This window comes from Ovis aries, chromosome 2 (genome assembly GCF_016772045.2).
Source record: "Ovis aries strain OAR_USU_Benz2616 breed Rambouillet chromosome 2, ARS-UI_Ramb_v3.0, whole genome shotgun sequence".
Taxonomy (NCBI): Eukaryota; Metazoa; Chordata; class Mammalia; order Artiodactyla; family Bovidae; genus Ovis; species Ovis aries.
Window position 1 is genome coordinate 112,180,097 of NC_056055.1, and position 21,950 is coordinate 112,202,046.

Consider the following 21,950-nt stretch of genomic DNA (forward strand, 5'->3'; position numbering starts at 1 on the left):
ACCAGGACACAGAAGCCAGTACACACAGGACCCGCTGGAGGGCGCAGGGAGCTCTGCCCAGCACTCCATCACGACCTACACGGGAAAGGAGCTCAGGAAGAGCGGATATATGCGTGTGCTGGGCTCAGCTGCTCAGTCGTATCTGACTCTGAGACCCCACGGACTGTACTCGGTACACAGAGCGGATTCACTTCGCTGCACAGCAGGAACTAACAATACTGTAAGTCACCTGCTGTCCAGTAAAGATTTAAAAGAAAGGGGAAGGCATCAGATCCACTTCAGTCTCCCCTCAGGGTGCTCTGAGCATCCCTCATGGCTGGATCCGAACTGGCTCACATTCCGCCCCTCAGGCCCTCTGCTGGGGTATGAGAGCTTCGGGACCAACCGCAGCCTTTCTGACCAGGAGCCTCCAAGCTCTCCAAGGAGCGCCAGAGCCGAGTCTGGCTCCTAAGAGACGCAACTGTGGTGAAGCAGAGACATATCATTCCTACCCTTCAGCAAGAAGACTGAAGCCTGTGATGTCACTGCTGGGAAAGATACTGAGACAGTGTCCTTCAGGAGGACCTGCTAGGAAACACGTGACAGAAATCTCAGCTTCTCTTTAGACGCCAGTTTTGTCTGTGAGAAGACAGGCGAGAATGAGAAGAAGGAGGCAGAGGGCAGGAGACCCGGATGCTGGAGCACACGGCTCTGATGGATGTGTGAGTGAGACGCCGCAGGCTGAGACGCCGTTATCCTGCTGCAGCACAGAAGTGTCCACGGCTCAGGGCGCACACACGGAGAGCCTGGGGTCACTCTCCTGACACCTCAGGGAACACAGAGAGTCACTGGGGTCACTCTGCTGACAGCTCAGGACACACGGACCCTGGAGTCACTCTGCTGACCCTCAGGACACACACAGACCCTGGGGTCACTCTGCTGACCCTCAGGACACACACACAGACCCTGGGGTCACTCTGCTGACCCTCAGGACACACACAGACCCTGGGGTCACTCTGCTGACCCTCAGGACACACACAGACCCTGGGGTCACTCTGCTGACTCTCAGGACACACACAGACCCTGGGGTCACTCTGCTGACCCTCAGGACACACACAGACCCTGGGGTCACTCTGCTGACACCTTCAGGCTGCTCTCCCAGGAGGCGCGTCTTCAGGCTGCAGTCTAGCTGGTGGTGTCTTCTGTTCAGGAGAAATGTGCCGCCTCTTAGCAGCATGCTTTTTCATCTCTAGCTTAGTTTGCTTTCTGAGTATAAAAGACCATGGTTTTAAAAGCCTTAAGTCACTGAGCCCGATCTCCTTGTCTGAAAGGAACTTAATGTTTCACTAATAAAACAACTGGACGTAAAATGCAGTGTGCAGACCCCACAATAAAGAAGATATTGTCTGTAAGGGGGTTTCACATTTCCAGGGAACTGCAAAAACATTGTTCTGCATGTGGTTTAAAACGGAAACAAAGAACTACTGAAACTGAAGATACATTAGCAGAGAGAAAAAAGGAAAAAGCTTCTTACCAGGTTCAGCTGTGGATCGAGGTTCTGTTCCCCACATGAGAAAAAAAGAAATCAAAACAGAGCATTAGAGTCAGTTTCCGTTCATACTAAACCTGCCCATCCTTTACTGTGACCTTGTCTAGGACACGTCTGCAAAAACACTGCAGACAAGCCCCATCGCACACGAAAGACGGATGGCAGATCAATTTATACTCCCGTAAATAAACCAAAATTTCCTTAACAGCTCTCACTAGCAAGGGTTTCAACTGCAGTTCACAGAAGGCTCAGAGCCGCCTAAGACAACCAGCCCAACTTTGAATTCAAATGTGGATTTGCGATTTTGAGGAAGAAGAAAACAAAACCTCAGTCAGGGCATGTGAGGGCCCACAGCCAGCAGGATGGCTTTAATGTGCTGGAGCCCATGTCCCCTCACTTTGAGATCACAAATGTACGCACCTCACACCACTGTCCATAAACAGATACACAACCAGGCCTTCTGTACAGCACAGGGTCCTCTCTACCTCGTACACCAAATAGTGACCTATTTGGAGCAAGAGTCCAAAAGAGGATGGATGTATATATGCTGTTCTTAGTCACTCAGTCGTGTCCGACTCTTTGCAACCCCATGGACTGTAGCCTGCCAGGCTCCTCTGTCCTTGGGATTCTCCAGGCAAGAATACTGGAGTGGGTAGCCTACCCCTTCTCCAGGGGATCTTCCCAACCCAGGAATCAAACTGGGGTCTGCTGCATGGCAGGCAGATTCTTTGAAATCTGAGCCACCAGGGAAGCTCAGATGTGTGTATATGTATAGCTAAATCACTTCGCTGTACACTTGAAAGTAAGTCAGTATTGTTAATCAACTACATTTTAATAAAAATAAAAATTAAAAAATATCTAGAGGGGTGGGCTGGAGTGGGAGGTTCAAGAGGGAGGAATAAAAAAATAATTTAAAAGTAATAAAATCCCCCTCAAAAAAAGGAAACAAAGAAGAAATCCATGCATGTCAGTGACTAAACCCTTCCTGGTTCTCCTGGACTGGAGACAAGGGCCTGGTCAGACCCGGGGGTGGTGTTGTGGGCAGTGTTGTGAGGGGGCCCCTCTCCTTACTTTTCTGCAAGATCCGGAAGTCCGGTGAGTCCTGGATCTCGCTGCCTTGTCGGAACCAGCAGACCTGCAGCGGGGGCGTGCCACGCACACGGCACTCCAGCACGACCACCTGGCCCTCAGACGCACAAATGTTCTGCAGCTCCTGAAACACCGGGACACGCCCGTCAGGTCCGGGCTCACACAGCCACACAACACAGTCTCATGACACAGAGGAACACTTCCCAAGCTCAGAGGAGCAAGCACAGGGTGTGCACCACGCACATGAGCCCCTCCTCAGGTCAGGAGAGCGCGGTATCCCCGGTGATGAAGTGCGGGAGGTCCCGGGGCCCGCCCTGCAGGGCATGGGCTCCAGCACCCATGGAACTTCCCAGTGTCGGCGTGATCTGCCTTTATCTACATGAGGATGCGCTGGTGCAATGCACCCATGCTCCACCTGGGGGACCAGGCAGGAGGGGAAGGAGATGCCACGTGTCCACCGGAGGAGCTCGCCAGGCTCCTCTGTCCAAGGGATTCTCCAGACAAGAACACTGCAGTGCGTCGCCATGCTCCTCTCCAGGGGATCTCCCCAACCCAGGGACTGAACCTGGGTCTCCCATCTGTGCCCCCCGCTCCGACCTTCCCCCAGGACCCGCCTCTGTCCACCAGCATCCTGGGGCAGCTGTACCAGAAGGAGGGCTGGCATTTCCTCATCTGCAGGTTCTTTTGTGCTTTTAATACTTAAATTTATTTTTAATTGAAGGAAAATTGCTTTACAATATTGTGTTGGTTTCTGCCAAATAGCAACATGAGTCAACCATAGGTATAGATATACCCCCTCCCTCTTGAACCTTCCTCCCACCTGCCTCCCCATCCGACCCTGCTAGGTTGTCACAGAGCCCCGGTCTGAGCTCCCTGAGTCACACAGCAAACCTCCCACTGGAGATCCATTTTACCTATGGTGGTATATATTTTCTTACACTGCTCTCTCCACTCATCTGACCCTCTCCTTTCTCCCAGACCTGCTCCCCGGGTCCGTAAGTCTGTTCTCTTTGTCCGTGTCTCCACTGCGGCCCCACAGATAGGTGCACCAGTACCCCTTTCCAGATTCCATTCACCTGCAGGTTCTGAGTGAAATAAAGCGGGAGCACTTCCCCCACCTGACCTTCCTTGGCTCCTCCCTCTGACCAGCACTGTCACCCTGGTGCTCCACCCACTCCAGCTCCAGACCAATAAACTTTTACAGCCCAACAGACCAGAAATGAGTGTGGCTTCATAGATGCAAAGAGCTGAAGCTTGTAAACCGGCTACTGAAAACCAAAGGAATAACTGGCCCTTTCAGGTGCCTCCCCTTGCCTTCTTCCCCTGGCCATGGGCCCACTGAAACTTTCTACTACCTACGTGTGTGCCTACAGGGTATCGCATCTGATAAAGGACACAAACAGCTCTTGAAGGAAGTCAGATACAATAAATGATTATGCATAGAACCAAAGCAAACAAATTCACAGTAGGAAGTATGCTTTTTTTTTTTCCTGTTTTCATTTTTGCTTTTTATTTTACATTTTCCTCAAGAGATGGCCAATGGTGTGCTGGGGAAAAACAGATCCTGTAGCAGCTGGCCTGCAGGGCATGTGCTCTGGCCCCGTGGAATCCCTGGAAGTCCACAATGTGGGCAGAAGCTGGAAACTCTAATGTACTCGGTGAGAATTTTGGTGCCAAAGGCCTTTATTGGTAAACGAAAAGGTGAATACTATTACCTACTTCTGAGTCCATTCTCTCTTCATTCTTAGTTTTAAATGTAGAAAAGATTTTGGTTTTAAATGGACTTCCACTTTCTGATTAGTCCAGAGAGCAGTATTTCGCAGATCAGCAGGGAAGATGATGCCCTCGGGGTGCAGCTAGTGAGGATGGAGTCATCGGTGTCCCCAGTGTGTCCAGGGAGCATTCACAGCACATTACAGACGCTTCACAAATGCGCTTCATGTGTGAGCTTCCAGACACCTAGGGGCCTCTAGTTTGCTCCTAGGATTGTGCATACTGCTCACACTGGACAATCACAAAGGTAGGGCCTGGGTAGAAGCTAGGCACGTCACACACACAGGTCTCCGTAGTTTTCCAAGGTCTGACACATGGCTCCCCCTGAGTGAGCTTCTTCTCCTGACCAAAGCCACATCAGCACGGCTGACGTCGGAAGGCTGGTCTGGGGCCCTGGGGGTTTGAGGTCCCCAGGAGGGCACCGCGTGCTGTCGGGTCCACCTGGTACCAAGTCTCCCTGCAGGGTCCACGGCTCCAGGGAGAACGCCACCGGGGCGGCCGCTCTCCTGGCCCCGAGCATGTCCCTGGGGCCCATGAGCTGCTGTCCCCACCAGGTCGGCGGCCCCCGCTTCAGCCACAGGGACCCCTACCAGGGGTATGGGGGGACACGGATGGAGGTGCCCAAGGACTGGCAGAGCCCAGGCCCCTGAAGGACGGAGCAGGGCAGGGAGAGGCACCGCCCCTAGGGGAAGGGTGCTGCAGGCACCCGCGAGGAGGGAGAGGCCCGCACCGCAGGTGGGGACAGCCACTCTGCTGTTTTCGAGTTAAAAACTCAAGCTTTAGAAAAATGTGGACTTCTGGTTTCCTTTTCTATTAGGCTCCGCGCACGCCTCCTGGCTTCCTTTGGGGTGAAGGGGACACTGTGCTGGGGTCTCTGCCCCAGGAGCTGGGCTGCGCTGCTGGGACAAGGATGGGCTGCGGCTGGCCCGGAGGAGTTCTGCAGCCCTGCGGGAGGGAAGGGAAGTCTCAGGTCCCTCTCCGCCGGGTGCCCCAGGACGGGTGTGACACCTCAGCCCGGAGGTGCACGGGGCCCTGGCTCCAAACCAACAGCGTTCCGACAACTCAGCAGGTCACACAGATTTCATGGATGGGGCTGCGTGTGAACAGCTCCTGAGCGCCATGCAGTGTTCATGCCGGCCGCTCTGTGAACGACTCCTGCTCTGAGCACGGACGGATGGATGTCCCCTGCGCTGTTATCCCGACACCGCTGTTCACAGGCGGGACGGGACTTTTTCCTTCTTCCGGTATTTTATCCTGGGTAGGGGGAGGTGGACCCTCACTGGTGTTGTCTACAACCCTCATTCATTGACTGTATCCTCCGTGAACATTCTGCAGGAAGAGGTCTTTAACCAAGCTGGCTGCAGGCTGGCTTAGGAGGAGGCATCATTCCCTGGACGAAGACAGAGACTCTTCTCAGCTGTCTCGTGGAAGATTCACAGATCTCAGATAATGGACTGCGGAAACCACTGTCGCATTCGTCTTCCGTTACTTGGGGTTGATCCTGTGAGGTGGCTGAAGCCGGGCCCACTTCTGAGGAACCTACCCTGCCCACGGAGCCTCGCGTTGCTGGGGCATCTTGTGGGAGCTCTCAGGGCCTCATCTGTCTGTCTGTCCAGGCTTGAGCCAGCCCTGCCATCCTGGCGCTCTGCTCTAGGGAGTCCTGACATGTTAGATCCTAACACCATCTCAGCCTGCCCCTGCAGGAGGACCCTGGCTGCTCTCAGCCACTCTCTAAACCACAAAAGATTTAGAATCAGACTGCCAAGTTCAACAACAAACGTCGGTAAAAACGAGGATCTGTTGGAATTTGAGCTATATTACACTGAACTTAGAGACTGGCCTGGGGGCATGACTTCTGACAGTATGCTGGTACACAGACATGGGGCACCTCTTCAACTGTGCCTTTTAAATATCTTTCATTCCAAAAATGATACAAGTGAACTTACATACAAAATAGAAACAGACCCACACACTTAGAAAACAAACTTTACTGTTACCAAAGGGGAAGGTGGGGGAGATAAATTAGGAGATTGGGACTGCCATGTACAGACTACGGTCTATATAAAATAGATAACCAACAAGAAGCTACTGTATTACACAGGGAACTCTACTCAATATTTTTAAAACTCTATAAGGAAGAAGAATCTGAAAAAAAGTACATGTATGACTGAATCACTTTGCTGCACACCCGAAACTAACACAGCACTAAATCAACTCAACTCCAATTATAACATCTGTAATTTTCTCAGCAAGAGGTGGGGAGGAGACAGAGGAGAAACACCCCAGGGGACCATTTCTGAGCTTAGCTGACCACGCCTGGCGATGCAAAACACCCACTGAGACCAACTGAAAATCGGTCCGTTGTCTTTTAAACCATCTACAAACCTTGTTGGTTTCCCAGGTTCCCATCCATCATCCTGTCTTCTCCCATGCATTGTTTGGTTTTCCCAGTCTATTCTGACTTCTATCAGGCCCACCTTTCTCAGACGTTTATATGATCATGGTCACACAGCGTCTGTGCACTGAGTATCTGTTTAGCCCCACCTCGATAAGAGCCTGTTCATCACTCGTTTTAATGTTTAAAGACTATACATGAGGCCACAGGGGAATGGAATCAAAGGCCCAGAGCAAACTCAGGATGAGACGTGCAGGTGCCTGACCTTGGTGAAGACAGGTGGGAGGCAGGCGGCAGCGGGTCCATCCGGCCGGCAGAGGAACAAGGTGGGGCTGGGGGCCTGGAGGACAGAGGCACGTGGGTCAGACTCGGAACACACAAACCACGAAAAGACGGGCCCACACCAGCGACAGCGCGGCCACCGACCGGGCTAAGCATTCACTGCACACCTGCCAGTGCCTACACAGCAAACACTAAACAAGTCCACTGGTTCACAGAATGGTTTCTGCAAACCCCACTCTGCTTTGGGGGTTGACAGGGAGTTTCTACTACACATGCCACCTTGAGTGACTTCTACTGCTTGACTTTCCTCGTGTCTCATCTCAGATGTGCTTTCTCTACAGTTTGCATACCCAGCATACCACAGAGTACATAAGTAAGAGCTAGTCGCTCAGTCATGTCCGACTCTTTTGCGACCCTATGGACTGTAGTCTGCCAGGCTCCTCTGTCCACGGAACTCTCCAGGCAAGAGTACTGGAGTGGGCTGCCGTTCCCTTCTCCAGGGGATCTTCCCCACCCAGGGATCGAACCCTGGTTTCCCTGCACTGCAGGCGGATTCTTTACCACTGAGCCACCGGGGAGCCCTGTAATTTGTAAAACACCCACGGGCGCTGGCGCTCAGTGGCTGGAGGGTACACTGATGTTCGTTAGACACACTTATGACTCAAGAATGACCTCACGTTGCAAGAGTCTTGGGTTTACAGATGCCCATCATAGCACCAAGGCTAAGTATCACATTTGATTTAGAGACATCCAGATTCTAATTTTTTACTTAAAAAAAGCTTCAGGTCTTCTGTGTTTGCAAAGTGAACTCACTACAATGACCCAGTCGTGGGTACTGTTGTTCTTCTTGGATAGTCTCACAATGAAATGAAAGCAGGATGCAAATGCATAGTGAAGTGAAGGAGTCTGAATATTCCTACATTATCTGTTAAGCTCTCAGAGGACAGGTGGACTTCTGAGCTCTATCAGGTGGACTTTGGGGATAAGGCGGACTTTTCTCATTTTCTGCTTTGATTTAGATGAGCTAACGAATTTGGCTACATGGAAGATGGCACGTATGTGAGGGAGAATCAAGCAGTAACAGCTAAGACAGATCCCACGAGGATTAGCTGCGAGAAAAAGAAATTCCCAAAGGAAATGCAGATGTTGATTAATCAGTGGTGTGTCTCAGGTTAAAAATTATTTTTAGTGCATTAAAAGGAAGAACTTATCATTGTCTTTTCTCCCAGTTGTGTGTCCACTGAGGAGGTATTTCAAGGGAGGACTACTTGGGGTCTTTATGCTAAAGAGTCTGACTCCCCTCGGGCTGTGGATAAGGCTCACCTGCTGAACAGGGACTGACAGAGGCTGGATCACAGCTGTGGTCACTCCTGACTTTGGAGATGACGATCCAATGGTCAGGGACACGGAAGTGGTTTTCTTCTGAGCTCTGGAAAGTAAGGAGTGAAGTCTTGGGTCACAATTTCCTAAGCAGGAATTATTCTTTGAAACATTTCCACAGAACAGGCCAGTTTGTGTTTGCTCAATCTGCTTCAACTGTAACTGCTTCAGACATGGGGACCCACAACCCACAGTTAGAACAGTGGTGTTCAGTGTCTGTTCAGACGGCCCCTCAGTCATCAGCAAAATAAACACACAGATGAAAGTAGCTCATGAACTATGTATCTCAGCTCTTATTAGAAAGCAGAAAGTATTGAACTGGAAGATCCTAAAAGTTAATACTTAGAAAAGCCCAGTCTATGGCAGTAAGCAGATACGTTTAGGAAATGCTTAGGACCGGGCTTCTATATTTAATTCAAAGTTCTGGTGGTTGGTTTTCAGTACAGCAACTGCTCTTCATTCCCATTAACCACTGTGTAAAGTTGAGAATGTCTTGGACTGTGGTCTTTTCTTAGTGCATAAAAGTTAAGAGTTGTTCCTAGGCCCAATTTTGCTAAGTCACAGGCTATGTAATCTCAAGTGAGTCATGTAACTTCACTAAACTTGAGATCCTTGCCTGAATGCACAGGTGGCTGAGTATGGGATCTTATTAAGAGCCCTTTAACACAAATGCTCAGTTAGCACTCAGTCATGTCTCTTTGCCACGCTGTGCACTGTAGCCCACCAGGCTCCTCTGTCCATAGGATTCTCCAGGCAAGAACACTGGAGTGGGTTGCCGTGCCCTCCTCCAGGGGATCTTCCCAGCCCAGGGATCACACCCATGTCTCCTGGATTGGCAGGCAGATTCTTTACCACTCAGCCACCAGGGAGGCCCCCTTTAACATGAATGGTCAGTGATAATTTGATGCTGAATGGCTGTGATTGTTATCTATATACTAGTAAATCAAACAAATTTATTAGCACCGTCTCAAATTCATGGAGTTTTATACAAAATCTTGCTAGATTTTATCTTTGCAAAATAATTAAGATCCTAAATATTACTAACAATCCCTATGTCTTTGTAGGGAGAATTAAATTTTGAGATTTCCATGACATGATCTAACTGGAGATACACTTTATCCAAATGGAAATCTATTTCTAGCCTAATTAGATATTTTCTAATTTATGTGATAAGTTGTTTGTCATTTACATTTTAGTAATGATTTAAGTAATTTTCTCTCAATGTGACTGCCCCTTCTACACATTAATAAGCAGTCAGTTGTCATTGGAACTAACATTGTGGATGGTTAGATTTGGGGACACGGATGATGAAATGCAGGTTTCAAAGTTCAAAAGTCAAAGACTACGTTCCAGGTTCAAGCATCTGATCTCTGACTGACATCAGCTGACCTCTGCCTTCAGTGCACAACACAAGTGGCCTCATTGAGCCCAAGTCTGCTGACACCTTCTACTTAAACTGACGGGATCGTACACACTTACTGTGGCATGGCTCCAGGTTTCGATCTGAAAGCTAAACTTTCACTGTCAGAATCTGTTGAACTGGCACCTGAGTGAGAAAAAAAAAATAGATGTAGGTCTATAACCTATTAACAAATAACACAGATCTATATCCACTTTCAAGGGTAATATTCTTCATTCAGACAGTAACATACAGTCTTACTTTGAAATAGAGAATGTTTCATACCATTTCTACTTAGGCTGTTTTTTCAGATAATCAGTTTAAAAAAGAAATATTGAAAAAGTTTTCTTCAAATCAATACGTGTTTAGTGTCAGATTTATTATTAGTTTCATTTTTGTCCCTTTGGGTATTGTAACCATACTTTTAAGTGGCCTAAAAACTATGGAATCAATGTGTGTGTGTCTGTGTGTAAAGACAGCCATGGTCTTAAACTTCAGCTCTTTCCAGAAGATGGCACGGTAGCAGTAGCAGTGTGTGTCCTCAGTCGTGTCCGACTCTTTTGCACCATCATGGAGTGTAGCTCACCAGGCTCCTCTGTCCATGGGATTCTCCAGGCAAGAACACTGGAGTGGGCTGCCACTTCCTCCTCCAGGGGATCTTTCCAACCCAGGGACTGGACCTGTGTGCCTTGTATCTCATGCATTGGCAGGAGGATTCGTTACCACTGTGTTACCTGGAAGCCCAGATTACACGGTGTGGATTATCAATACCTTCACTCATTGATGAGGAGATGCTTTCTGACTCTGATCAGTTGGAACTTGACTGTGGCTTCACTCGTGAATGGGGGGGTCTCTAAATTTGGATCATACCCTCCCAAGTTCATTCGCTTCATTGCTGTGTTTAAATTAAGGGTCACCTCGTTGGGTTTTCAGGCCAAAAGGCAGGCTGTACTTGTACATTTTAATGCTCATGGATTTTGTGACAAGAGATTTTAGGTGACATTTAGAATTAACTGTGATGGTTAGGAGTACATTCTTGATAATTCCTTTATGAGACATATTTAACATGAGTTATTTAAATTATCTATTTATAATATCTTAAAGTAAAATAATATATGCTTATAGAAAAGTAAAGCTGGGACAGATTGAAGGCAAAAGGAGAAGGAGGTGACAGAGGATGAGATGGTTAGATGGCATCACTGACTCCATGGTCGTGAATTTGAACAAGCTTTGGGAGACAGTGAAGGACAGGGTAGCCTGGGGTCCTGCAATCCATGGGGTTGCAAAGAATTGGACATGGCTGAGTGACTGAACAACACAGCAGGAGAGTAACCAAACAGCACAGAATTGTGTGACATCAGAGTGCACACCAGTACATCCCGTCCCTGATGCCATCCTGCACACGCTAACAGTCTGGCTGTAATTTTCAGACAAACTGAGTGTATTAACAAGCATACAGTGGACCGCCCTGTTATCAGTGGGGGATACATTCCAAGACTCCAAAACCATGGACAGCACCAAACCCTGTCAATGGTATTTTCCCTATACAGACGCACCTAAGATAAAGTGTAGTTTGCAGCTTGGGCACAGTAAGAGCTGAACAACAATAGCTAATGGTAAAACAGAACAACTGTAACAATGTAATCATATTACAGTTATAACAATGACACAGGTACCTGACTGTGGCGTCTCTCCCTCTTAGAATACCTTACTGTATACATTTAATGCCTTCACACACTAGCTGTAAATTTTAGGGTTTCAGACACAATAGCAAAACAATGTGGATTTCTTCTGCCTTCTTCACTGCCTTATGGATCGAAGCGTCATTCTCACCATCCATCTTGGCAACCTCAGCATATGGTTTTCTCCCCTTTTCTCACTAACTCTCACCTTTCACTTAAAGGAACCCTGTGCGGCTTCCCTGTGGCATGTCCAAACTGCCAGCATCGCTCCCCTGGTGCTGTGGGTACATTTTTAGTAAAATTATGGTCGGTAAACACAAGCCCTGGGCCCTTAGTCTGACAACCTCGGTGACTGACAGGTGGGACAGGGATAACTCATGGCCCAGGGGCTGAAGCTGACGTGAACAATCTCCTCAACACTGCTCAGACGGTGCAAAATTCAACAGTGGTCAACTGTTTACTTCTGGAACTTTCCATTTAATATTTTCACTTTCCCTGATGAGGGGAGACTGTATATCTGTGCACGTATTTGCACAAACAGAATTGCACTACATGTGTCTCTGCAGTTGGCTGTCTACCTGCAGACAGCAGCTTCTCAGCTGTTACTGAGGGTGAGCGCCCTGCTCAGGTAACGGTGGGTGTTTGCTGTCCTGCACCTACTGAAGCCCTCGCTCCAGAGCCAGGGCTCTGCAACAAGAGTAACCACCCCAGTGAGACGCCCACACAGCACAGCTAGAGAGGAGCCCCCGCTCACCACAACTACAGAGGAGCCCGCGCAGCAACAAGGACTCAGGTCAGCCAAAAGTGCATAAATAAATTAGTATTTTTTAAAAAAACAGACAAGCCTTTGGAGCTTTTTAAAAGAAAAAAACATGAAGCAATTATTGAAGGGCACCGCTTCGTCCAATGTGTCTGCACTTAAAGCGCCACTCTTCCTGGTTAACTGCACTGCTCAAACTCAGAAGCCCCTTCCTACTGGCGAGGAGCTGGTCCTGCCTGCTGCTAAGGACATCGGTCCTGAACTTTCAGGAGACGCTGCAGCTCAATTCCTCCTTGGCCAGTACAGTAACTAGACGAGCTAGGTGGCGGGGGGTGAGTGAATCCCCGTGGAACGCAGTCCAGGCTGACGAGTCTGCTGACGTGGGCAACGGACAGCAGTGCTTGTTTCTGGGCTATATGTTTTCCAGGAGGATGTGCAAGTGGACAGGCTACCTGTACTTTTGTTGCCAGCCAGCACCACAGCCGCTGAACTGTTAAGTCTCGGGATGACTATGTATCAGGAAACGGAGTGGGTCACTGGGTGACAGTACACACTGGATCGGCATATACACGGATGGAGCGGCTGCCGAGACTGGAAGGCTTTCTGGTTTCACTACTCGGTCAGAGACTTTGCTTCTGGATATGTCTACCTCCTGTGTCATCCACGGAGAACCGAACGCTGGCTAGCCAGAAAATGTCACCCGAACATAACAGTGCTTTGCAGGACGTGATTAAAAGGACCAACCATACTAAACTACATGCCCTTAACTCACGTCTGTTGGCACAGCCCTGCGAGGAGATGAACGCCGAGCACACACATCTGCTCTTGTGCACAGAAGGGAGAGGGCTTTCTACAGGCAGGCCCTGGCCAGTCTCTGAGGTATGAGAGCCACTCCAGAGACTTAGAAAAACTGTCACTGCTGGCAGCACATACTGTGACACAGAGTGGGTCGCAAACCTTGCTCACTTGTGTGACATTTTCAGCCTGTTCAACGATCGCATTCTGTCACTTCAGCTGTGCTCAAGTTGGTAGAGAAAGTAGCTGTGTTCAGAACAAACTGGAATCACGAGGGCAACAAGTGAGGATTGGGAGTATGGACAATTCAAACATTAGCAGAGATTCTGAAAGAGACTGAGCCACAGCCTTCTTTCTCCCAGCTAGAGTATGATCACCTATCTCAGCGTTTCAAAGGAGTTTGAGCATTACTTTCCAACCTCAAAAGACCCGGGAGCTGGGAAGGAACGGACCCATGATCCATCTGTGAACAGGCCAGGCGAGTCAACTTTGTCCATCCTAGAAGATCAACTGCTTGAGGCTGCAAATGGTGGCGGCCTTAAGAGTACATCTGATACAACTTCAAATCTCCAGCCATTCTGGATTAAAGTGAAGGTGGAATATGCTGAGGTTTCTACAAAAGTACCGAAAAGCCTGCTTCCGTTTCCAACGTCCCATCTTCGTGAAGCAGGGCTTTCTGACAGCAACCAAAATGAGATGATGGAGTAGACCGGACATGAGAACTCACTCTGGGTGTTCCTGTCACTCCCACTGCCCCTAGATGGGACCATCCAGTTGCAGGAAAACAAGCTCAGGGTTCCCACCGATTCTGCACTGCGGTGAGCTGTGTGGTTATTTCATTATATATCACAATGTAATACTAACAAGGAAATAAAGTGCACAATAAATGTGATGTACTTGAATCATCCCAAAACCACCCCCACCCCTGACCCTCAGAAAACTGTCTTCCACGGTACAGGTCCCTGGGGCCAAAAGCGTCGGGGACTTGCGCACCCTGGGTACCACCGTGAAACTGTTGACAGCAGCTCCTCACCGCCCACACACTGCTGGGGGAGTCCGTTTCCTTCTCCCTTCCCAGACTTTATCCCCTGGCACCATACTCTGTCTCCCTCTGCAGGGTCTGTTTTCTCTCTTGGACTATTTTCACAGCAGGGAAAGGAAGCCTTTCACAGAGACTCTAGTAAGTCTACTATGAAAACCAACAAGCAAACAGACGGCAGAAAGCATCCTGACCCTGTGCTCCTGTCCAAATTCCGGCCCCTGCCCTGTGGCATCTGGGCAGGACCTCTGGGCACCACCCAGGCATCCCCACGTTTCCTTCCATGTCCGAGGACCTCGGTGCACCGGTCCCTCCAGTGCTCACGGCCCCTCTTGTTGAAATCGCCATCAGCACCCGTAGCTGTGTGTCCTCGTCCTTCGCGAGAGACCTCCCGCAGTGGGGGCCCAAGTCGGCCGGCTCTCCCTCCCTGCCTCCTCAACACTGACCTGCTCCACCCGCCCAGGGCCCCTGCTTTGCTCCCTGGCCAGCACCTCCTTGCCCTGGTGCACCCAGGTCGGGGGTCATCCTCGGCTCAGACGGTCCATCTGGTCCTGTGCCCTGGGCCACCATCTACCTCCTGAAGCTTCCAGGACACGTCCTCACCCCGGGCAGTAACTATACCCACACATTCCCCTGCCCACCTGTGTCCACTCGGCTGTCTAGAGGGCCATGCACACAGGTCACTCACTCCCCTCTGTGCCCAACTCCCCATCTTCCCATCTCACTGGTGGGCCACGTCGTCCACACCAGTGGAGAAGCCAAAACCCCTGGGTCTGCTGGTTGCCGTGACCCCTCAGCCTGCACCTGCCCCACCACGTGGCTGTGCAGTCTGACCGCCTCTCCCTCTGTCTACACAGCATGCTTCCCCAGTACCACCATCTTTGCTCAGGCCTGCTGCAGCACGCGTCTTACTGGGCTCCCGATTACAAGCAAACTTCAGTTTAAAAACAGAAATCGGGTACTCTGACTTTTTACTGTAAACCTTCACTGGTGATGATTTTATGTAGAGTAACGGCCAGCTTGCCGACGGCACCCACAAGGCCCCACATCCCGTGTGAGCTGGCCACCGCCCAGCTACCCCCTCTGCTCCAGGACACACGCGCTGCTCCTGCGGCGACCCCCCGACCCATGCCCCCACATCTGGAGCACCTTCCCTTCGGCCTTCCCAACACTCTCTCTCAGAGTTGGGACAGAGGGCAGATGCCACCCCTCAGAAAGACCTCCTGACTTTCCCCCGCCACCTCTGCTCTCTTCCAGGCTTGCTGGGGGCAGGCCCTTCCCCTCCTGGAGCATTCCCGAGCAAGGGCAGAGGCCTAGCCTGTCCAGCAAGGGTCCCCACCCAGCACCCAGACCTCTGCCTGCCCTCCAGGGGCCTCTCGGGGAGCACATGGCCACTGCCCCAAAGCTCAGTGATGTCCTGAGACGTTGCAGACGCACATCCCAGGCCCGTGCTGGATGGGCTGACGACCAAGTGGCCCCAAGATCCCGAGTCCACCTGTGCTTCCTCTGTGGCTGCTAAGAAGGGGTCACACTGCCTGGGTCTAGTCCGTGAGGCTCAGGTAAGTGTCTGTGTGTGTGTGTGTGTGTGTGTGTGTGTGTGTGTGAGTGTGTGTCTGTGAGAGACAGTGTGTGTGTGTGTTTCTGTGTGTGCGTGAGAGAGTGTGTGAGGTCTGGAGCTCTGCGAGTCTCCGTAAGTAGCAGTTCCCAGCCACAGAACGGGGTGATTTTCCTAAGCACTGAATGAGATAATCCATGTAGAAATGCAGACCAGCGCCTGGTTCCCACCCAACACAAGGAGAAAAAGTTCATCACTGTTCTTAAGCTGAAATTTTCTCACTACCATTCTAAAATTTCATGCACAAGACAGTGAGATTTAGACAGTTTCCAACCAGTAGGCCGTTACACTTTTAGGGATGGTTTTGTTGAGGTTTCTGAATCTATAAGAAATTTCCTAGACTCTGGTAACCGGCCCCAGAAAGCAACGGCAACAAGGTTCAGGAAACAACAGAGACACCCCAAGCCTCATGGAGTAAGGAACGCAGAACCATCCTTTCCATTCAGTCATAAGAGGAGCCCAAGAGTTTGTGTGAAATTCTCTCCCATCTCATGTAATTATTCTTAGAGGTATACATACACCAAAATCAGGCTTTAAAAAAGCTATCGCCCTGACTTCACGGGGGCAAGGAGCAGTTTCCTACAGCGCTTTCCAGGAGGCTCTTTCATCTGGTTCCACCCAGACCACTCCTCCCATCAGCACCAGGATCTGAAGCCGGACCCGTGACCACATGTGGCCAGTGTAACTGGGGGTGTTTCCCCAAGTTAAGTAGCTCATGCAGGGACCCCAAAGGCAGAACAGGACTGCAGTGTGGGGGGCTGCCATGCTAAAGACCACATTCAGTGAAATCAAGTTACAGACAATGGCATCCAGGGTCAGACCCTGAAAGAGGTCTACAATTAATAAAAATAAGAATATTCGAAAATATTCAATCCTTTAACTTTCCCATGAATGATATCCTAAGTCTTTAGAGCTGAACGTTGGTTGACAGATCTAGTATTTCAGTATGTTCCCATTCTTTATCTACCAGAGAAACTAAAAATAAGTCGGATATTTAGTGTTAAACATTTAAGTTCATGTGGCTGAAATGTTTTAAATGAAAAGGAACAAACGCTGACATCAGACATCATGGATGTATGCCCAAGTGTCAGAACAACTTCATTTACCCATAAAGCTTCTGGGACAACTGAGGTTTGATTCATGAAGTTGGAAAGTCACGTTCATAAGAAGTGATGGGTCCCCTCTCACCCACACCCTGCACCCCTGGGTACCTTCGATGAACACCTCGGCGGAGGTGCTGTCGGAGCCGCTGGGGTTCGTGGCCAGGCAGGTGTAGCGCCCTGTGTCGTCCTCGAAGGCCTCGGCAATGACCAGGGTGTGCAGGTCGCCCCCGTCCCAGAGGATCTGGATGTCGGGACTGCTGCGTAGCTCAGTCCCCTCACAGAACCATCTGCCGACCAACAGGAGTTGCAGGATGGGAGGGAGAAAAGGAAACGAGAGGTTTACAACAATAAAGCACTAGCAAGAGGTGAGAGGCTGTGTAATGAGATGCTTGTTTGATAAAAAGAGACTTGAGTTCCTGATATCACTGAACACTGTTACATTTGGGACCATGAAATGCATGGCTAGACTGCTCCCCTGGGTTTTCATCATAAAGCGTCTTGTAATTTCATCAACCTGGAACGAAGGGAACATTATCAAGCTGGGAAAGCGCCAGTTACAAACAGAAAGGAACACAAATTCCAAGGGCCTTATAAATTTTTATCACTAATGCCTCTTGCACCTGTTACAATTTCATCTACTGTGCTTCCCTAGAAAAAAATATGAACGTGACAAGAACATGGCGCTCAAAAGATGTGATACGTCCAGGGAGACTGAGGGGCACACGACAGCCCCGGGCAGCAGCGTGCCTGCCGAGCTGCCAGCTGGGCAGATTAATAACCCCCACACCACTGCTATTTGGAGACCTTTCCAGCGGCACACCCAGTGGTGTGGGCAGGGACCACGGTGGGCTGTGATTCATTCTTGCCGGTCTTACCCCTTTCCATCCGCTCGGTCTATGATGTGGGAGGCGGCAAGAGGCCGGACCATTTTCATGAGGGTTCCTCCTCACATGCCACGCACCTCAAACTCTCAACAGGATTTTTACCAAAAAAATAAAATAAAATAATGAAGCTTCCCTGACCCCCTCCCCTCAAAATGAGGTTTAAAGAAATATGAAGGAACACCCACCAACAACTAAAAGGACTGACAGCTGTCCAGTTAGCTCCTAATCAGCATCAGAGATTTTCTGAGTCTGAAGCTCTAGAAGATTCTTTGGACTTGGCCTCCTTTTCATGTCACTGAAGACCAGCCTTTTCTGCACTTAGACAGCATACTATAGATATCTGTCTGTATTAAATCTAAAAGCAAAGGTAATAAATTGAAGAAAGCAGGGAAAACCACTAGACCATCAGGTATGACCTAAATAAAATCCCTTACGACTATTCAGTGAAAGTGAGAAATAGATTCAAGGGATTAGATCTGATAGACAGAGTGCTTGACGAACTATGGATGGAGGTTCATGACACTGTACAAGAGGCAGTGATCAAGAATATCCCCAAGAAAAAGAAACAAGAAAAGGCAAAATGGTTGTCTGACAAGGCCTTACAAATAGTTGTGAAAAGAAGAGAAGCTAAAGGCAAAGGAGAAAAGGAAAGATATACCCATTTGAATGCAGAGTTCCAAAGAATAGCAAGGAAAGATAGAAAGCCTTCCTCAGTGATCAATGCAAAGAAATAGAGAAAAATAATAGAATGGGAAAGATTAGAGAACTCTTCAAGAAAATTGGAGACACCAAGGGAACATTTCATGCAAAAATGGGCACAATACAGGACAGAAATGGCATGGACCTAACAGAAGCAGAAGATATTAAGAAGAGGTGGCAAGAATACACAGAAGAACTGTACAAAAAGATCTTCATGACTCAGATATCACAATGCTGTGATCACTCACCTAGAGCCAGACATCCTGGAATGTGAAGTCAACTGGGCCTTAGGAAGCATCACTACAAACAAAGCTAGTGGAGGTGATGGAATTCCAGTTGAGCTATTTCAAATTCTAAAAGATGATGCTGTGAAAGTGCTGCACTCGATATGCCAGCAAATTTGGAAAACTCAGCAGTGGTCACAGGACTAGAAAAGGTCAGTTTTCATTCCAATCCCAAAGAAAGGCAATGCCAAAGAATGCTCAAACTACTGCACAGTTGCATTCATCTCACACGCTAGTAAAGTAATGCTCAAAATTCTCCAAGCCAGGCTTCAATAGTATGCGAACCATGAACTTCCAGATGCCCAAGCTGGATTTTGAAAAGGCAGAGGAACCAGAGATCAAATTACCAACATCTATTGGATCATCGAAAGAGCAAGAGAGTTCCAGAAAAACATCTGCTTCTGCTTTACTATGTCAAAGCCTTTGACTGTGTGGATCACAACAAACTGTGGAAAATTCTTCAGGAGATGGGAATACCAAACCACCGTACCTGACTCCTGAGAAATCTGTATGCAGGTCAAGAAGCAACAGTTAGAACTGGACATGGAACAACAGACTGGTTCCAGACAGGAAAAGGAGTACATCAAGGCTGTAGGGGACAAGACAATGGCACCCCACTCCAGTACTCTTGCTTGGAAAATCCCATGGATGGAGGAGCCTGGTAGGCTGCAGTCCATGGGGTCATTAAGAGTTGGACACAACTGAGCAACTTCACTTTCACTTTTTACTTTCATGTATTGGAGAAGGAAATGGCAACCCACTCCAGTGTCCTTGCCTGGAGAATCCCAGGGACAGGGGAGTCTGGTAGGCTGCCGTCTATGGGGTCACACAGAGTTGGACACGACTGAAGTGACTTAGCAGCAGCAGCAAGGCTGTAGATTGTCACCCTGCTTATTTAACTTACATGCAAAATACACTATGAGAAACACTGGGCTGGATGAAGCACAAGCTGGAATCAAGATTGCCAGGAGAAATATCAATAACCTCAGATATGCAGATGACACCACCCTTATGGCAGAAAGTGAAGAAGAACTAAAGAGCCTCTTGATGAAAGTGAAAGAGGAGAGTGAAAAAGTTGGCTTAAAGCTCAACATTCACAAAAGTAAGATCGTGACATCTGGTCCCATCACTTCATGGCAAATAGATGGGAAAACAATGGAAACAGTGACAGACTTTATTTTTGGGGGCCCCAAAATCACTGCAGATGGTGACTGCAGCTGTGAAATTAAAAGACACTTGTTCCTTGGAAGAAAAGTTATGACCAACCTGGACAGCTTATTAAAAAACAGAGACATTACTTTGCCAACAAAGGTCCATCTAAAAGCTATGGTTTTTCCAGTAGTCATGTGTGGATGTGAGAGTTGGACCATAAAGAAAGCTGAGTGCTGAAGAACTGTTGCTTTTGAACTGCGGTGTTAGAGAAGACTCTCGAGAGTCCCTTGGACTGCAAGGAGATCCAATGAGTCAATCCTAAAGGAAATCAGTCCTGTATATTCATTGGAAGGAGTGGTACTGAAGCTGAAACTCCAATACTTTGGCCACCTGATGCGAAGACCTAACTCATTAAAAAGACCCTGATGCTGGGGAAGATTGAAGGCGAGAGAAGGGGACAACAGAGAATGAGATGGTTGGATGGAATCACGGACTCAATTGACACGAGTTTGAGTGAGCTCTGGGAGTTGGTGATGGACAGCGAGGCCTGTGTGCTGCAGTTCATGGGGTTGCAAAGAGTTGGACACGACTGAGCAAATGAACTAACTGAACTGAAAGGTAATAAGACAAACCAGGCTGCTAGTACTCAGTAACCACAGAAACTATACTAAAAAAAAAAAAAAAAAAAAAGGCACAGGATACTTGGGAAAGAACAGCTATGACTTTGGGAATTAAAAACCATTTGAAAAACCAGCCAATTGAACAATCATGTAATGCAAGGCATACTGCTTTTGAGGCAGTTGAGAAGGGCAGTATTCCTTGATTCTGGGCAGTTGGTGGTTTCCTGTTTCCAAAAAGTCCTGGAGAACATTCCAGCCTAGAACCGTCTTCTAGCTGCTTCCTCTTTGCTCTCTCCAGTCACAATCCAGGGCCTCACTCCCGAGGACTGACGGTGGCTTCAGTATCGCTCGACCTGCAGTCTTCTCATTGGCCTTGTCACGGCTGGCATGCCGAGGGCTCCTTCTCTGGCCCGTCAGGTGAGTGCATTTGGCCCTGCCCTGCATGAACCGCCCCCTCAGCTTCGCTCGCTATGGTCCGCGTTCCTGTAACTTGGGCCTGGCTTCTTCTGTCCCACTCCCGCAGCATCCTGCCTGGATTGCTTGTTCCCCATGCAGCCCTCAAGCACTTCCTGCTTCCCCTCTCCTCTCGGGAGCTCTCTCCTCACCCTCTGTGCTCATCCCACCCTGGGGCGACTCTCCCCACAACCAAGTGAACGGTGCCTTCAGCACATTGAAGTCTCCAGAGCACAGGCTGCCTGGGTGCCCTCCGTGTGAATGGCACTGTGCTAAGAGCCGGAGGCCCTGGGAGGGGTCATGCCCCGCGGACTCTGGAACCAGCCAGAGTCTAGGCATCTGTATGGCACCTCGAGTGTGTTAACCATCCATAAAAAGATAACTGTCAGAGGAACAATGGAGCATGAAAAACATGCAATAAACGGTTAAAAGAAATGACAGTTAATCACCCTGGTCAGACCTGCTCCGTGGGGACAGCTCAGCTGGCCACCCCAGCGGAGCGGCACCCTGATCTCGTGCAGCACACTGCCTACAGGCCCCCGCCAGCCTCCCCATGGCCCTGAGCCAGGAAATGGTTTTCATGTTTTTAACGGTTAGGAAAAACTCAGAAGAATAATAGTTTGCGACACGTGGAAGTTACATAGAGGACAGATTGAGAGTCTGTAAGTTTGAGGAAGAGAAACTAAAGAACCTCTTGATGAAACTGAAAGAGGAGAGTGAAAAAGCTGGCTTGAAACTCAACATTCAAAAAAACACTAAGATCATGGCATCCAGTCCCATCACTTCATGGCAAATAGAGAAACAGTGGAAACAGTGACAAACTATTTTCTTGGGCTCCAAAAGCACTGCAGATGGTGGTTGCAGCCATGAAATTAAAAGATGCTTGCTCCTTGGAGGAAAAGCAATGACTAACCTAGACAGCATATTAAAGAGCAGAAACACTACTTTGCCGACAAAGGTCTGTCTAGTCAAAGCTATGGTTTTTCAAGCAGTCATATATGGATGTGAGAGTTGGGTC

At 49.0% G+C, this 21,950-nt stretch overlaps 1 protein-coding gene across 8 annotated transcripts in view; it reads right to left on the reverse strand.

Moving 5' to 3' along the window:
* The window catches only part of PALLD (palladin, cytoskeletal associated protein), a 374,395-nt gene that overhangs the window by 194,092 nt on the left and 158,353 nt on the right, over nt 1-21,950 (reverse strand). For all 8 annotated transcript variants that reach the window (XM_042243570.2, XM_042243569.2, XM_042243568.2 and 5 more), the window contains 6 exons: nt 16,949-17,127; nt 9,927-9,993; nt 8,391-8,496; nt 7,051-7,125; nt 2,600-2,741; nt 1,514-1,537 (listed from right to left, as the gene is read on the reverse strand). In XM_042243570.2, coding sequence (XP_042099504.1) covers nt 1,514-1,537; nt 2,600-2,741; nt 7,051-7,125; nt 8,391-8,496; nt 9,927-9,993; nt 16,949-17,127 — 593 coding nt within the window. The remainder of the gene's footprint in view (nt 1-1,513; nt 1,538-2,599; nt 2,742-7,050; nt 7,126-8,390; nt 8,497-9,926; nt 9,994-16,948; nt 17,128-21,950) is intronic.